At 43.5% G+C, this 17868-nt stretch overlaps 1 protein-coding gene across 5 annotated transcripts in view; it reads right to left on the minus strand.

Annotated features, from left to right (window-relative positions):
- Window positions 1-1988: 1988 nt before the first annotated feature.
- Window positions 1989-17868, minus strand: part of LOC119401229 (venom metalloproteinase antarease-like TtrivMP_A) — a gene marked incomplete at its 3' end in the record, with an annotated part of 30337 nt that continues 14457 nt past the window's right edge. For 3 of the 5 annotated variants that reach the window (XM_037667916.2, XM_037667917.2, XM_037667915.2), the window contains 10 exon segments: window positions 1989-2141; window positions 7905-8013; window positions 11043-11092; window positions 11183-11322; window positions 11871-11942; window positions 12139-12251; window positions 12502-12555; window positions 13056-13179; window positions 14860-14949; window positions 17393-17565. In XM_037667916.2, the coding sequence (XP_037523844.1) occupies window positions 1989-2141; window positions 7905-8013; window positions 11043-11092; window positions 11183-11322; window positions 11871-11942; window positions 12139-12251; window positions 12502-12555; window positions 13056-13179; window positions 14860-14949; window positions 17393-17407 (920 nt within the window). 5 annotated transcript variants of the gene reach the window in all.

Raw genomic sequence — 17868 nt, forward strand, 5'->3', positions numbered from 1 at the left:
TACGTGGCGCCACTTGAGGGGGCACACTTCATGACAGCGATTTTAAAAATGGGGATATACGCTTGCGCGTTATCTCTGATCTCGGTATGGGTAGAAACACGCAGCGGTGCAAAAAACTACCGATTCGGTTCCTGGTATGCGCCTCCATTCACCATGCTACCTTCGACAGAAGCACCTAAAGCGCGAGACTTTGATATCTGATTAAGTTATCTACCTCAAATTTGTACAGAAAGGAAATTGCTCCCAAGAATAGGCCTCTTTACTGAGCAACATGTTCGTGCTATTTGAGATATCTAGTAATTGCGGCTCCTAAATATTAGGATAGTGCGCCATGATTCAACGAAGCGATGGCCTCTGAAACGTCCAATACCTACAGCGAGTCATACGAGAGACCCAGTGTTGTTTTCGCCCTATAAAGACTACATTTACGTTTTCAATGATCTATACCTCGCTGGATGATAAGTATGAGTTTTAATGTTCTAAGCCTACTGGCGTATGTTATGCTCGAATTGTTACGCGTATGCAATGCCCAAATCAATAGACCTAACAGGCAATCTTTGAATAACGCGTGGGATGCTCTACCGCATTGCCCGTCATTCGAAGCTTGCAGGTTCGGTATCTCAAAACGGCTCTTCATCTTTTCGTATACTTTAATATTTTCTCATTTAAATCACAATTACTACAATAGCATCTCCTTTACTTTCCTTGGCTTGGTTATCTATTAGTTCTCATTACTGAAGTGGTCTGTATCACAAAATTAAGGCCTTTAGATTCCCGTTCTTTTTGCTTATGCACATGTCTGTGAACGTATGCTTACGTGTAGTACAAGCGTTTGGGCTTCTAGCGCTTGTGGATCTTGTGATGAAACGTCTCAAAGGTGGCTCCTAAATCCATTCGACGTGGTAGATCCTTTGACACTTTGAGCGATCTATCTATCTATCTATCTATCTATCTATCTATCTATCTATCTATCTATCTCTATCTATCTATCTATCTATCTATCTATCTTATCTATCTATCTATCTCTATCTATCTATCTATCTATCTATCTATATCTATCTATCTACTATCTATCTATCTATCTAGCCGCCTACGTCTGGGTCCTTTCATGATGGCCTCCTTAAGCTGTTGTAGACCAAAATTGGCATGGGAGGGTAAGAGGATTTGACGAATATGACGTTTGGGTCATGACATGCAAAACGGGAAATTCATGCCGCGTAGGTCATACGACACAGGCGTCATGACAGGTTGGCGTATGTAGTTCCAGTGTTGACACCGCTTTTATAGCAGTCTAATAAACATTGCATGTGTATTCTTATGATACAGCAAGCTATATTGAAGCATTTCTCGTCCCCGAAGGCATACATTAATGAACCTTACGTATGATATTCACATGATTGCACAATGACGCGCCCTTAGTTTCGATAATACTGGCGTATGTACTGTAATGTGAGGGCTGGCGTTACGTCGCTCCATAAGTTACCCTTTAAACGCCAGTTTTGTCGCCGTGCCTGGTAAGACCACGATGTGCACACAGCTACTACACTTGCAAAAACACGTCGATCCACCTCGTAAGGCTTGTCTCAAAGCCCTAAAATACAGCATAGAAGTACTCGCTGCGTGCTTCGCACGGAACCAATTCCCAAAACGCATGCGATCTGCCGATTTTTTCTGTTTCTTCTTACTAACTGTTTCCTCATTTCTTTTGAGTCACCCAATTCGGCACGCCAGCCCCTCCTTTCCCACACATCGACGTTTGTGCACTTGCCATTTCCGCCTTTTTGGTTTGGGTAGGCGAAGAGGGTATAAAACATGCACATGCCCGCGCTAGGAAAAGCAGTTGCAACCTTAAAGAAGACAAGTCCGCTTGTCGAAACATTGGCCCCAGTGGCACCCCGTGTTCCAGGGATTTTTCATTACTTGAGGTATATTCGCAGGACTCTGGACGGACACAAACGTCTGCAGCATTCTATTAATACAACACTTACCGTGCAAGCTCTGATATGGCTCGGTTGCAACATTCTGAAAATTTCATGCTCCTGCTGCTGTTAGACCAGTATGTCATAATGTAGCCGTCGCTGTCAGAACAATTCTTCGATGAGAAGAACCTATATTGTTCCTGGTCGTGGGGGCAACCCAGCCTAATGGTGAAATGAATTGCGTAATGAACTGTTATTCAAATGTGGCGTGTAAGCATATCACTTGAAAAAGGTATGCCAGCCGCGAAATTAGCTTAGTAAGCGCTGTATATTTGGCCAGAAGGAAATATTACAGGATGAGGTCCTTTTAAAACTCATGGGCATGTTGCGAGAAAGGGTGCCGAATGAGCGATATTTTGAAGGCAGTCTTTCTACATGAGACGCAAATATATGCTTGGCATGTGAGCATGTTCACTAATAAAAACATAAGACAGAGTTCACAAGAAAAGCCACGTAGTGAAATGACTGGTAATACCAATTAAACGACCGATTCAGGTACAGATTGAAAACAAAGATAATGAAAAATATTTGAAAAATTTTTAATACTGATTTAACTGATTATTTGCACATTCAGCAGGCAGGTTTACAAATGGTTAATTTCCAATAGCTGAACTTATAGGATGGTGTTTCTTTTTCCAAAATTGTTACGTTCTTTCACATACGCGACGTTTCCAATTTACTTTTGCGGCAAACTTTTGGAGAAAGGAATAAACGCACGTTCCATGTACATGGCATGCACCGACTTCTATATTGGGTCTGTTTCTCACTGATTCCCTTAAATTTTATTCACGACAATAATATGTCATGTACATTCCACGCACTTTTCACACTTCGCTTACAAGACGTCACTCTGTGTTGAATGTGTGCTCGAGGGAGCTTCTTCTTTATACTTCATTTCAACCACATACTCAAGGAGCAGTTCATCAGCCATTGCGCGCATCAGTTCGCACTGATTATTTCCAACAACTAGGAGTACCTCATTGTCTTACCATGGTTTACACAACTCAGTTGTACCAAGAAGATGTAGATGTAGATCCTGTGCTGCTGGCTCACACCCACTCAGGGGGATTGGCCCCGAATCGGGTAGCTTAGGAAAAGTATTTAAAAACTAGACATCACAATAATTTATTTTGTATAACAAAAATATTTGTAAGAAGGTAATTGTGTGAGAATAATAATTGAAAAAAGGAAGAAGTGTGTGCAAGTAATTCTCATGAAATAAGAAATAAATTAATATTGAAAAGAATCTTGCTATTGTGATTTTGGTTAACTATGGAACTTGGCATGGAACTTGGCATGGAGCTGTGGTTACTGCCTAAATCTCTTTGAATGTTCTAGGAACTCTTGCATGGCCTCGCATGCTTTCCCGCTGCTGTGCCCAAGAGTAAGTGCACCTAGAGAAGCTCCTGAAACTTCAGCCACACCCATGCGCCCGCTACTACAATCTCCGGCTCCACGAATTAAATACAGCCATGCTATCACTTTTCTCCCTTCCTGCTGCTTTCTTCCGTAAAAGGTTGCGGCGTTTGCGCAAAATAAGTTCTAAGAAACATGGTTGATCCCTTCGTCACAGGAAACGGTATAACACGAAAGTGAGACGTGTCTTCACAAAAGTAGTTCAATGTTCATTCTACGTTGATAAATGAGAGCTTACACATTATCTGATGGTTTTTGGCGGTTATAGAACCGTTTGACTTGGACGCACCTACGATGACGTCTGGTCAAACATTTCCATTCCGACGACTAGCGTCGATGATTAAGATTGAACTTTTGTGGTAGCTGAAATACTTAACATAAACACGGACACAGCGTACGGTGAATCCCGCGCAAAGATGACATCAACAAGCACATGATAAGAGCTTATATATTTGTTTTTAATTTTGAAAGTTTTCCCAACGGCACACACAAATTATTATATAAATGGAGGAATATTTCTGCGATAGAGATCAACAGTACTCTATGGCTGGGACCATAGAGCCACGAATCATAGTCTGGTGGTCTCATTGTATGAAGGCCCACTGTGTTCATGTAGCACTCGATATGCCCTCATGGAAAGCATCGTCATTTGAGCAGAGTATTGGCAAGGTGTGCGCTCTCAAGTAATTAGGTAACGTGCACCTCTGCTTATGCACACACTACCACACAGCGCTTCAAGAACGCCAGACATAGAGCTCGTAGCTTGAGCCGTTAACGGGCGAAGGCATTCCGCTGCTCGCTCGCGTCTCTCACTGCAGAAAAGCACTCACTTAAACTGTATAGAAACAAAATGGAGTTTAAATTGGGGAACCAGCCTTCGCGGCCCTGAGACTACTGAAGCGCGTCCTGTCGGCGCTCGTTAGTGTCATGAGGAGTACTTCAATTTACCTCTCCAAGACGGCGTTAGGGTGGCTAGAAGGGGAGGTGTGCTGAGCGCGGCGGCCAGCCATAGAAGAGGGTGGTCCTCTTTCACGTGATCGCCGCTAGGGCACAACATAGCGCTGCCGTCTGGGGCGCCGTCAGCGTTTCCGCGGAGAGAGGCTAATCCGGCTGTCAACGCCTGGCCGGCGGTTTGTAGTTGTGTAGTAGTTTGCTGCGAACTGTTGGCGTGTGCTGTTGATTCATGAGTGCTGTGTGCTGGCAAAGGTGCCGTCTACCTCAAAGAAAAAAAAAAGCGTTGGTGCTTCGTGCGAGGGTGTGATTCCGGCTACAGGTCATGTTCGGAAAAAGTGTATGGGGTACATTTTGGCGCAAACTGTGAAAGAAAGCACGGGAAAAGAGTAGAGGAAAACAGAAAGGTCGATTCCGTGTGATTGCGCCTACAGGTCTTGTTCGGAAAAAGTGCCCTTTTCCGTGCAACGACTTGCCAAGAACTGTTCTTGAAGTGGGCATGCGCCATTCTGAGGGCTGACAAACCGCTTCTAGAGAATTCTGCTGTTTGCGCAAAGCATTTGCGCGAACAGCGGAATGAATGACAAAAAAGTCAAAAGAAGAAAGCCTTGTGTGATGTGAGGCAAGCCGCGGAAACGATCAAGTGAATTCTGTTGTATACAATAAAGTTTCTTTACCTAGTAACATGTTGCATTTATTTATTTGGTTTCTCAATTCAGCCTGAAAAGACTACCGAACGTTGTATTACCATGTATGCCATGGTTTATTCCTGATTTGGTTGGCGTAAATCAAGTTATCTGCTTTCGCACGTAATGAGGCGCACGAATAAAATGATCAGAGCGCATTGGAGGGGGGGGTTGAGGGGTTCTGACACCCCCGAAATTTTTTCATGCTTTATTTATTTATTCATTTATTTATCATAGTACCCACAGCGCTCAAGGGCATATTACAGTGGGGGGGGGAAGAATACAATATTTCGATACAGAATACAGATTCCAACATTTGAACATCACAATAAATGCAATTCACTGTCAGTGATACATGGGATATACACAATATTATTCGGATTCATAGTACAGTTTTGTCCTTACAGAACCGCGCGAGTGCACTACTGGAGACCCAGCAGTGAACTTGAAAATACTTCATGTGAAGTAATTTCTGCTACTTCAGGAGACAACCTATTCCACTGGCTTATCGTCCTGGGAAAAAATGACATTCTAAATGCGTCAGTCCGGCAGCTTATTTCCTTTATCTTATTGGCATGATGTAATCGCTGCGAAACGTAATCCCGTTTGTGAAAGTATCGCGAGGGGTCCAGACCCGTTCGGATATTACGTAATGAAATAGTTTCAATCGCAGATAATCCCTTCGTTTGTATAGAAGTTCCCAACCAAGCCTTTCTTTTGCTTTTGATACACTGAAATTTCTGGTATAGTCAGAACAGACAAACCGAATATCCATGTTCTGAATTCTTTGTAATTTTAACATGTCACTTGCCTTCCACGGATCCCACACAGCACAAGCAAAATCTAAGATAGATCGAACGTTAGACATGTACAGTTGAGTCTTGGCCTCAAATGGTAACTTTTTTGCTTTTCTGCACAGGAAACCTAGCACACGCCACGTGTGACAGCTCCGGTGTGAATTATGCACGAAGATGCTTGTGTTCGCGAACTGATAGCAGCCTGGTTGAATTTATACCATAAAAAGAGTCATGGGGGGCCTGGGGGGGTTTCAATTTTGCTTGCGTATATATATACACGCACACATACAAACGCACGCACGAACATACATAAAGTATGGTTGCTTTCCGTCGGAACAAAACTCGGTTCTATACCCCGTATTTCACAACCGCATGATACCAGTAGCGCAATACAAGCTGTGCGCTGACTAAGGAACTGCATTATCAGCTAAAGTTTTATATAATTTGGTAACGCATTTCCACTGAAGCGTTCTCCTTGCCGAGAATAGAGAACGGCCACGTTCGCTGACGGCGCCCCCGACGACAGCGCCGCCCCACGGCATTCACGCGAATGGCGGACAACTTTTGCCGCCCGGTCATCACACCTCCCCTTCTAGCCACCCTAACGGCGTCACCGCCCCACACGAACCAAGGTCACCGTGAAAAAGAGATGTCAAAGATATAATGCACGTTCGTAAAGGCTCACGCTTGAGTACCCGTGGCGCAGGAGTTGAACGCCCGACTCTTGTCGTCTCGGACCGAGAGGTCGTGGGTTGGACACCGAGGTGATCCAAACTTAGCTTTTTCCTTTGCCATCTGCATTTTTACTGACATATTTGCGTGCGGATTTACGTCAGGAATGTCTTGGTGGGCCCCGGCATAAAACACTTTCGTGTTAAAAATATGGCTGGCTCTCCCGAAACTGGGAGCAATGAAATATCGACCGGCAAAGCAGATTGACCATACACTCTAAGAAAAACTGGAGTATTTGGGGAGTATATGGGCCACACAAGAATAATCACCATCATCTGGCTTGCTCGCGTTTCATTTCTTGAAAACCCGACTCCTTGTCACTTGCTATCATGAATGCTATATCACGCTGATTACGCGCGCGTCGTTCGCGAACTGGTAGTGCGAGGACCACCGCGATAACGCTAGTAAACTACGCGACGTGGATTACAATTGTAGTTGTGCGGCAGAAACACTCCCCAAATACTCGATTTTTTTTCTTAGAGTGAATAATAACCGCAATCTTGTGCATGTTCCGCATGGACACACCCCACCAAACTACACCACGCTGCAGTGTGCAGTTGTCCATGCCAATGCCACTGTTCGCTATCACTGTGCGAGAAAATCTTGGGCTTTCCCTAGCGTATGCCGCCGATGTGGCCACGACGCGACGCCAAAATGGTGCACCTCACGTAGCGTGACACCCTCTCTAGAAGAATGCGGCTAGCCGCACCGCGAGGTTGTTGCCATCATTTACTCGCTCACCGCTGGCGTTCAAAAGATCACAGCCTTGAAAAGATCAAATCTGTGGTGCCGTATCTGCCTTCGGAATGTCGCTATCGTAGATAGCAAATATAGTTCTAGTATAATAGAAGTTAGAGCTACAGTGATAGTGTTCACAAACGCTAATATAGTTTCAGAACTCTGAAACTATATTATTTTGAACGTGCACATCCAATGCACATCAAAGTACATTGGATGTGCTCCTTTACGAATGGTTGACTGCCTAAGTCGCCGCCTTTTTAAACTTTTGGGCTCATTGCCTGATATACCATTGAGGTATCGCCACGATGCCCTTATCACCTCGTATGAATGGCCGTGTGTTCTCGCTAAGTACCGCTGATTTCTCGTTTTAGTGCTGGAACTTCGCTCATAGTAGATTAAAGGCAGCCGACAACGCAAGCTAAGACCATTTCACTGCTAATACGGCAAACATACTGTTTGACTCTAAGGGCAAGCGTGACTGCTGCATTTTACTCTTGCTGGGGATGAATCTTCAGAATACGCCTTTGTAAATGACTGAGCGATACGAACTTATCATCAGCGAATTTGCGAAGACGATGAAGTCCAAAAAACACATGTCTTACAAATGTCCAAGCTCGTGAGCAGTTACTCTTACGCCGCTATACGTTCCTGCCTTGTCTTCACCCATGCCGAGCTTATCTATGGTGCACACACCTCCAATGAACGCCAGACCTATAGGAGAAACGAAAAGGAGAAGAATGAGTGGGAGATATCTTGAAACACGGGTGGTAAATAAAGGACGTGTGGTAGTAAAGCGTTTCAGTACCTGGAAATGCTAAGGCGCAAAAGGAAGAAAAAATTCGGCAGATCCCACACACTGTGGGCATCGATGTAATGCGAAGCAGCCAGCAAAGAGCTGCATACATCGCCTTGTTTGTCCTTGAGCCAAATGAAATCATTCATGCCATGGCATCTAGTACACCATATATCGCATGTTTGCCATGCACGCATGCATGCACAATCTAGTGTACACCATGCCAATGAAATGCATATTCTGGTATATAAATGCATGACCTGTCGTTTATGTTCATCACGCACTCGCCCCGCCACGGTGGTCTAGTGGTTATGGCGCTCGACTGCTGACCCGAAGGTCGCGGGATCGAATCCCGGCCGCGGCGGCTGCATTTTCGATGGAGGCGAAAATGTCTGAGGCCCGTGTACTTAGATTTAGGTGCACGTTAAAGAACCCCAGGTGGTCAAAATTTCCGGAGCCCTCCACTACGGCGTCTCTCATAATCATATCGTGGTTTTGGGACGTTAAACCCCAGATATTATTATATTATCACGCACTCGTGTCATGCCATACCAATTTTGGTATATATCACGCTAACAAAACGGCCGGAAGCGCACCATGACAGTGGCATGTAAATCATACCGTACATGACATGCATAACATGATTCGCATGTTAAGACCTCTCATTTATGTTCGTCATACAGTCACATCGCGCAATACCAATTTTAGTGTATATTAAAGGAGCAAAATGGCCGCGAGTGCACCATGAGTAGAGCATGTAAATCATGCAATACATGACATGCATATTATGGTTTTTTCATGTTACCACCTGTCACTAATGTTCATCATACAGTCGCATGGCGCAATACCAGTTTTGGTGTATATCAAGCTATCGAAACCGCCGCGAATGCACCATGAGCGTGGCATGTATGTCATGACATACATGGCATGCATGTCGTAGTTTTCATGTGACCACCTGTTATTCATGTTCTTCATACAGTCACATCGCGCAATACCAATTATGGTGCATATCAATCTAGCGAAACGGCCACGAGTGCGCCATGAGCATGGCATGTGAATCATGACGTACATTTCATGCATGTCATGATTATCATGTTACCACCTTTCATTTACGTTCGTCATACAGTGGCGTCGCGCAATACCAATTTTGGTGTATACCAAGCTAGCGAAACGGCCGGGAACGCACGATGAGTGCGGCATGTAAATCATGACATACATAACCTGCATGACATGATTTCCATGTTACCACCTCTCATTTACGTTCGTCATGCAGTCGCGTCGCGCAATACCAATTTTGGTGTGTCAAGCAAGCGAAACGGCACGAGTGCGTCATGAGCAGGTCATGTAAATCGTGTCGTGCATGTCATGCATGTCATGATTTTCATGTTACTACGTCTCATTTACCGTCGTCGTACAGTCGCTTCACGCAATAGCAATTTTGGTTTACATCGAGCTAGCGAAGCGGCCGCGAATGCATCATGAGCGTGGCAATAAAATCACGACATACATGACATGCATGTCATGGTTTTCATCTTACCAACTCTCATTCATGTTCTTCATACAGTCACATCGCGCAATACCAATTTTGGTGTATATCAATCTACTGAAACTGCCGCTAGCGCATCATGAGCGTGGCATGTAAATCAGGTCGTACGTGACTTGCATGTCATGATTTTCATGTTACCACGTCTCACTTCCGTTCGTCATACAGTCGTGTCACGTAACACCAATGTTGGTGTATATCACGCAAGCGAAACGGACGCAAATGCACCATGAGCGTGGCATGTAAATCATGACATACATGTCATGGATGTCATGGTTTTCGTGCTACCACCTGTTATTCATGTTCTTTATAAAGTCACATCGCACAATACCAATTTTGGTGTATATCAATCTAGCGAAACGACCGCGAGTGCGCCATGAGTGTGGCATGTAAATCATGCCATACATGACATGTATATCATGATTTTCATGTTACCACGTGTCAGTTATTTTCGTCATACAGAAATGTCTCGTCATACCAGTTTTCGTATGTATCCCTTCATTTAAACGGCCGCGAGCACCCCGAGACCATGTCATGTAAATCATGCTGCACATGACATGCGCGTCATGATTTGCATGTTAGGACCTGTCATTAGGTTAGTCATGAACTCTTCTCACGCCGTACCAAATTTGCTATATATGAAATTAACGGAACGGCCGCAAGAGCCCGAAAGCCGTGGAATGTAAATCATGCTGTTCATGACATGCGTGTCATGTTTTTCATGATATCACCTGTCATTTATGTTCGTGATAAGGCCATGTTATGACACACCAATTTTGGTATACATCCGATTAACGAAACGGCCAGGAGAGCACAAAGTCGTAGGCGGATAGATAGATAGATAGATAGATAGATAGATAGATAGATAGATAGATAGATAGATAGATAGATAGATAGATAGATAGATAGATAGATAGATAGATAGATAGATAGATAGATACGGTCAAAGTCGCAGAAGTTCGCTAAGAAATGCTTCGCATTTAAAAGTGTAGCAGCTTTTCGTATCGATATATTTTCTCCGTACGAATCTGTCAGCGAGTCATCGGTGCTCTGAACACGACATCCAGTTTCTCGACAAAGATTGCCGCGAGTAGTTAGATAAGTATTACTATAAGTCACTTGCTGCGCTGTCAAGAATGCGACGTAGGGTCTGTGTGGATGCGTTTTCCCGCAAATAAAGTCAGGATTTCTTCTGGCAACCTTTGTGTTCTTTTCTCCATTTCCTGTCTCAAGATAATAATTCCGGCTAGCCTCTCTGTTGTGACCACACCCTAACCAAGCGTCATGTACCATCTCGCCCAGCAAGCCACCTTTATGAATTCAACTGCTAGATCAGTCGCAGTTGTCACTGAGGATTTGTGGCACCACGTATTCTTCTGTTAGGAACAAACCAAGGTTTCTTACCTTGTACATCAGTATCAAAGCCAGTAAAGTAATAGTAGCCCATGTCGAGGCTGTTTGAACATGAAAGAAAAAGGTCGTAAACTTTGAGAAATTTCGAGTCAGCAAAAGATGAAGGAAAATACAGGCATAAGAGCGCTCACCCAGTAATGTAGTACAAAGCATCGAATGTATAGTATAGCTGATAGTTATGTATTACGTATTTCTGTAGAGCAAAGAGAGTCGGCCGGTCTCTGATGTACTTGCTCCCATTTCGTACGAGAAATTTACTTTCCACTTGGTGCTAGAAGTCAAGTAGGCATTAAGCAGTCATTCGGGAGAACACGAAAAAGAAATTCAGGCACCATCGCAATAGCGGTGCTAAACCTCAAGCAGTACGGTTGGTTTTCCCTTTCTTTCATTCTCTCTATCTTTCTTGTTCTGTTTTACAGTTTTTCCTGTCTTTTTTACTCTCTTTATTGCTGTTTATTCATGTCTTTCTTCTTATTTTTCGCTGTCTTTATCTCTCTTTCTATTCCTCGCTTTTTTACTGTTTTTTATTTTGATACGTGGTTTTGCCTGCGTTATGCCAAGCGCCGACAACATACGACAGCATATGACAGTCCGGGCCTCTAAAGGGTTCCGCGCTTCATATCATCAAGATGCTCTAAGAGCAAGAGGAACAAGACTTCTTGGCGCGAGCGCGCGCCCAATATGCTACAGATGGCTATGCTCTACGTAGGCTTGCCTGGGTTACGTTAAACGATAACAGCATACGAGAGAATACGAGAGCCAGAGCCCTGAAAGTGCTCTGCACCTAAGTGTTACATAACATCCACTTGAAATACTCACGTTAAAAACTTCGACCGCTCGAAAGAGAATTTCTACTTCCGGGTCTGATACTGAGCGATACTTCAGGTTTACCTGCACTCAAAATGAAAATTCGAAATAAGTGCGCGAAATATTAACCACATGGAAATGCGCTGACCACAAAGTTTTATCGTATCATAGCAATATTCTGGCTTCCACCAAGAAAGGCACACAAGAGCACAAACATTTTGCTGAACTGAACATTCCAATAATTCGAGCAGTGTTTAAGCGTCCGGCAGACTCTACTCACGGCATTGATGGTAATCATCAGGTACGTCAACATCGCATTCTTTGTATCAAATTGCCATCGAAAATAGCTGTCAACAAGTATCATAAGTTCGAGGGAAACTCTTTTTGGGCGACCTTGAAACACAAAAAAGAAAACATTTACACGAGGGTGTATTTTGGCCTTGTTGGAGCCACATATTCATATTTTTAAGAGCGGAACGGGAATGACGAGGACGGAACAGGTAGTTACACACACAGAAGTGCTTGTGCGCGTGTCACTCCCTGTCCCATCCTCGGTGTTCCAGTTCCACGCATAACAATATGAAAGTTAAGGCTATCACAAATGAAGAATCATCTACGCCATCGAACACGATAAGAGACTTACGTTTTGGCTCAGGATAGAAGGGAGCATAGACAGAGGTCAACGGTCTGTTCGATTCTGCAATAAATGACAGAGGCCATGACAATGAAAGACGTAAATGCATCCAGAAATTGTTGAATTCATTTGTCAGCATGAAAGCCTAAATGCAAATAACTTTCGGGATGCCTTATGTGTGTCCCTCTATTGCGGTAGAATCCAAGTTTCATTTACAATCTGAAGCATCACACGTTCGTGCTTTTTTCTCAATTCTTCGTGCAAGGACCTCGTCCAAGCACCGCGTCATGTACCGCACCTGTTCGGCTCCGTAACACGGAGTGCGGCAAAAGAGCCAAAGTCGTACCATCAGTGGCACGAATTCTTCGACAATGGCACAAATAAAGAGTCTATTCGGATCTCTTTAATCCGCTATGAGGAAGCTAGGCCTCAGAAAACACTAAGATTTGTTGCGGGGTGAGTCAAGTGACGCTGACCTTTCTGCATCGTGCCCTTTCTTTCCTTCTTTCTTTCTTTGTGCTAAAATGTATCCATTCTAATAAGAGCTTTTTCACTCCACTTACCTGCTGCTTTGTTATTAGGCTTGTCTCGTGGCAGCTCATAAAAGGCGTGAGCAATGCTTCCATCTGCTGACCGTTCTTCCGTCGACATCGGCTTTATTCCAAACTTTGAGCTTACGATGCCTTCCTGGTTATTGGAACAACGCAGTCGGCTCAGAACAACAGAGTATTTTAATTAGTTTCTCGTGAGAGCACAGTTTTTAACCTGAGTTCTCCTTACAGTGGCATAAATGGACTGACACTTTTGTTTTTTTATGAAACGTGATGCTTCATGTGCGGAGAACTTCATGGACCCGACTTTTCGCCCATCCATCTCTTGTGGCGTCATCACGCTCGCAGTAAAGCACACAATACAGGCCATGACAAGGCTAACAATGCTCAAATCCTGTTTCCAATGAACGAACAGTCTAAAATAATACAATGAACAGAAATAACCAAAAAGTAATCGCCTTAGTTAACCTAAAATTGCTAAAACATTTCGCAAACACGGCGCTGTTTCCCGCTGGGCGCAAGAGCGGGCGCCAGCGCCTCGCCCAACGAGCGAAGGCATTCCCCTGCGCCGCCTCTGCACCGGCGATGTGCTGCTTCGCTACGTGACTACGTCTGATGGGGCAAACAACCTAACGGAACTCGTTGCAGACGTAGCGTATCTCAGCTGCCGTAACAAGCAGGAAGTCGACCAAGCGTAAGAAAAGGTAGCACACACTTCGCACACCGAGTTTCTCATTTTACCTAATAAGATTCTACACGTGCCGGCGAAACCTTTGTAATCAGTAGGGGAAACCTTTGCTCTCAACCACTCATACCTTAAGAACCACAGGTTCTCATTACACCTTACATGCTCACCTCTAACATTGGCGTCATTGACGCTTTGGTAAACAGATGAGTGGGAACTGTACGGACGCGAATCGCTTGGCGCCCGGTCCACGCACTTCCTAAGGTTTCACAGTAGCGGAGCTGCCATACGTTTCGTTTTTAATTTTTCCACAAGAAAACAAAGACATTGAAGTGAGTGTAGGTCGTTCGGTTTTGTAGTTCCCCAGAGACAGTTCCCCCTGTGTTTCTGTGCTCACTGGCTTCTTCCTGAAATTACGACTCCAGTAGAATTAAAAGACGCGTTTAAACTGTCAACAAGCACGAAGTGTTTCTTAAGCGCTTTTCGCGCTATTAGGATCGTCCGAACTGTGAGAGGGAGTGGAAAAACACGTCGAGTAAAGCGTGTTGTCGTTCATCTTTACGAACGCGACACCATGCGCGGAAATGTATTGCGTAACGGAATGCTGAATGTTTGTGGATCGCCTGAAAACTGCAAATGATATTTTGTACCAGTCTTGAATTACTTGCATTTAGTTTACGTTTCGGCAATACGGGTGAGCCTATGAATTTTATTTGTCATTGATCTTCCCATTAGGGGCAAAAAGAAGGTTAAGAAAAGCAGATCATATGCTGAAGAATTCCTAACAAAATAACGAGGCCTACAAGGCTAAACTCAATGAAAAAAATGACCGTATGTCTCCAGTATACCACTTGAAGACTGTTTATTGAAGTTGTACAAATGGATTCTGAATCAACAAAAATGGAAAGCAGTTGTATTTCTATGCATCACGTTACAAAACGTTCCCTGCAATATTTCTGAAACCTTTCCTTTCTGTACACTAATGTAATCTTTTTCATGAAGTAAGAAAGCATTGTCGTTCATTTCACACATCAATATTACATGCTTCGTACTGAAACTATGGCCTCGACGAATTCTCCCACAGTGCTTCCCTCTACATTTATCACTCTGTGAAATACAGTAACCACTCACTACTTTCAGGCCATTTTCATGAAGTACAATAACTGAGGAAAATGACTCCGAGTCATGATAAAGGTTTTCTTCTAGTATTTCGCCATCTAGCTGCAAAAAAGAAACATTATTTGTCTGAAACTTTGTATTGGACGTATTCCTTGTGTAATGCCAAAATAGGTATTTCTAAGAATACGCTCCTGGTAGTGCATTTTGTAATAGTACATAAGATAAATGTAAACGATAGCAGTAAATTCGCAAGGAGTAAGGGGAACTAAAAAGCATAACGGTGCTATATTTAAGAAGTATGTTGCTAGCCTATTTGTCTGCTCCCAGTATGTGTAATTTATTTATTTTAAGATTGAGATAACGTTGCTGAGATTGAAACCTCAGGTGTCTAGCGCCTCCTTTAAGTGAAATGGATATGACAAAGGCGAAAATAATGGTGCGTGTTGTTTCTGAGCTCGCGCAGGCATTCCCGCATGTAAGCAATGAAGGAAGGGCAATATCCATAAAAACTTGTCCTCCTTGTACAACCGAAAGTGTCACCTAACAGTGTGATATCGTGAGGAAAGCCTTCCGTGCTCTTCTAAGATAACATACGTTATAAGCAAACTCGATGTTCTTGGCTTTGCTTCTCTTTAGGAAACCATAGTAGGAGTAGTAGTAGTAGTAGTAGTAGTAGTAGTAGTAGTAAGTAGTAATAATAATATTATTAATAATATATTATTTTATTATTATTGTGGCGACCACTGCGCACAGACCTACGCAGCCTCCGCCTCGTCACTGATTAGCCCGGCGTGACACAGCTACCTGCTGCAACACGCTTCCGATAAAGGACAGCGCAACGCAGTTTCACCGGAGGCTTACGTCACCACTGCTGGCTATATAACCCAAGCTACCAAGCTTGGTTTCATGTTTGTTTCTCTAACCTTCCAAAGCGCAGCATCCGCATGCTTGCCCTGCTGCTGCTATTACGTTAATAAACATCGTTTTGTTTTATGTTGGAATCCGTCCTTCACCGACTCCGCATCCCACATTATTATTATTATTATTATTATTATTATTATTATTATTATTATTATTATTATTATTATTATTATTATTATTATTATTATTATTATTATTATCTTGCGTTCGCGGTCCCGAAACCACGATATGATTATGAGGAACACCGTATTGGAGGGCTCTGGAAATTTCGACCACCTGGGGTTCTTTAACGTGCATCTATATCTAAGTACACGGGCCTCAAATATTCATTGGGAAAACATAGGTGCACAGAAATTTTAATGGCAGGAAGAGCAGAAAACGCTTATCTCTATATTTTAGTCGAAAAACTAAATATTACATTTGTTTAGACGAAGGCTCATAGGAATGCGTGGCTTGTTACCATGCTTATATAAACGGGGAGGTGAGATGTACCTGCATTTGAGCTCACTATAAAAGAACAGCGACAAGTCCTTACATTTTATTTCGGAACCTAGCGTCTGAATATGCCCTTGATACAAGCCGAGGTTATTTGGTTCTCATTATGCAAGCTGAAATCGAAAGCCTCAATGAGCCTCTGAGGAACATTGTCTAAACCTAAATGCGCTATAAATATACTCTCAGCTGTTAATATATTTTTTTTTTAAATCATTCGATCTTCGTTTTTTTTACTTCACAGTTGAGAAAGACAGTAATCGTATACAGTGAACTCTCACTTAAGCGACCTTCAAGGGACCCAAGGAAATTGTTCACCTAGCTGAAAGTTCACGAAACTGAATATTCACTATAATACGGAGCAGTATTAGGCTCAGCAGATGTCAAGTGAAAAGTGTGAAATGCAATTTATGTTTAAAAGAATTCTCCAATTTTCATTTGGACTGGCGTCCTAAAAGCGCAAGAACAGGCAACGCTGTCCAGATAGTGCATTTCTGTGCACTGCCTCTGGCACAGTTTGCTGCTGTGTCTCGAACTCTCCCAAGTTCCTGGCATATCCTAAAGCCTCGGCTATGCAGTATTGGAACCTGAGTCAGCCTTTAAAAATTCGTCGCACACCTCTTCTTTCGGCTCCGGACAAACACTGGAAACAATTTCCAAGTTTGATAGTTCTACGCAGGTACTGAAGCGCCCGTTTCTCGTTTTCGTCTGCCGCAGGGCCGATTTGCCTCTGCGGCGATGCATGCTCAAGCAATGTTGCACCGCCACCGTGGATGGGCGATTTGGGGGTGGCACGCTTGGACTACGCCAAAGCTGGAGAGCGCAAAACTTCATTGAATTGATCTCCAAAATGATCCCGGGTCCGCAATAGAGTTCGTTCAACTGAAATATTCACTATTTAGAAATTTATTGAACTAAAAGATTTCTGCATGAAATGCATAGGGAAACCGCCGGGGATTTTCTAAAAGTTCGTTATTCTGAAATATTCGTTATACTGACGTTCGCACAAGTGAGAGTTCACTGCATCTTTAAAGTCCCATAGCATCCTGAAAACTTTAATATAGAATTTGAACTTCGTCCTATGAGGTAGCACCAACGTGCAAAGTCATGGACGTCATTGTTTTACACTCACGTAGTTGTGCTCCATAATGTCGTCTTGGTAAGTTCTTAGGAGAAACTCTTTGCTTACTATCGAGCTTTTTTTCAAGTTCAGCGTGATGCTCTCAGATACCTTGATGATCTTTTCACCGCCATCGTTGCGGCTTTCGATGAGATGCGGATAGACGATGCCAAGAGTGTTTGGCACTACATGAAATGCAAAAGAAATGTCGTTGGTAAAGGCCACAACTTCTGCTTCACAACTTTCGTCAAGGATAACAAACTTTTCGTGACAGCTGTCAGTCGTAGAGGCAGTTTTCTTCCATTGTCGCATTGATGCCCTTGGATCCTAGCTTTTATTGTTCGCGGCATAAGCATTTCCTGCTTCCGTTCATACAACAACTCTAATACTGAATCTGGCTTCTGCCACAATCAGCAGCATTTCACGCCTCCTAATCAGCCATGTATTTAGACAAGGACATACGCTCTTCCATCAGAGGAGTTGCGAAC

This window comes from Rhipicephalus sanguineus, chromosome 8, assembly GCF_013339695.2.
Source record: "Rhipicephalus sanguineus isolate Rsan-2018 chromosome 8, BIME_Rsan_1.4, whole genome shotgun sequence".
Taxonomy (NCBI): Eukaryota; Metazoa; Arthropoda; class Arachnida; order Ixodida; family Ixodidae; genus Rhipicephalus; species Rhipicephalus sanguineus.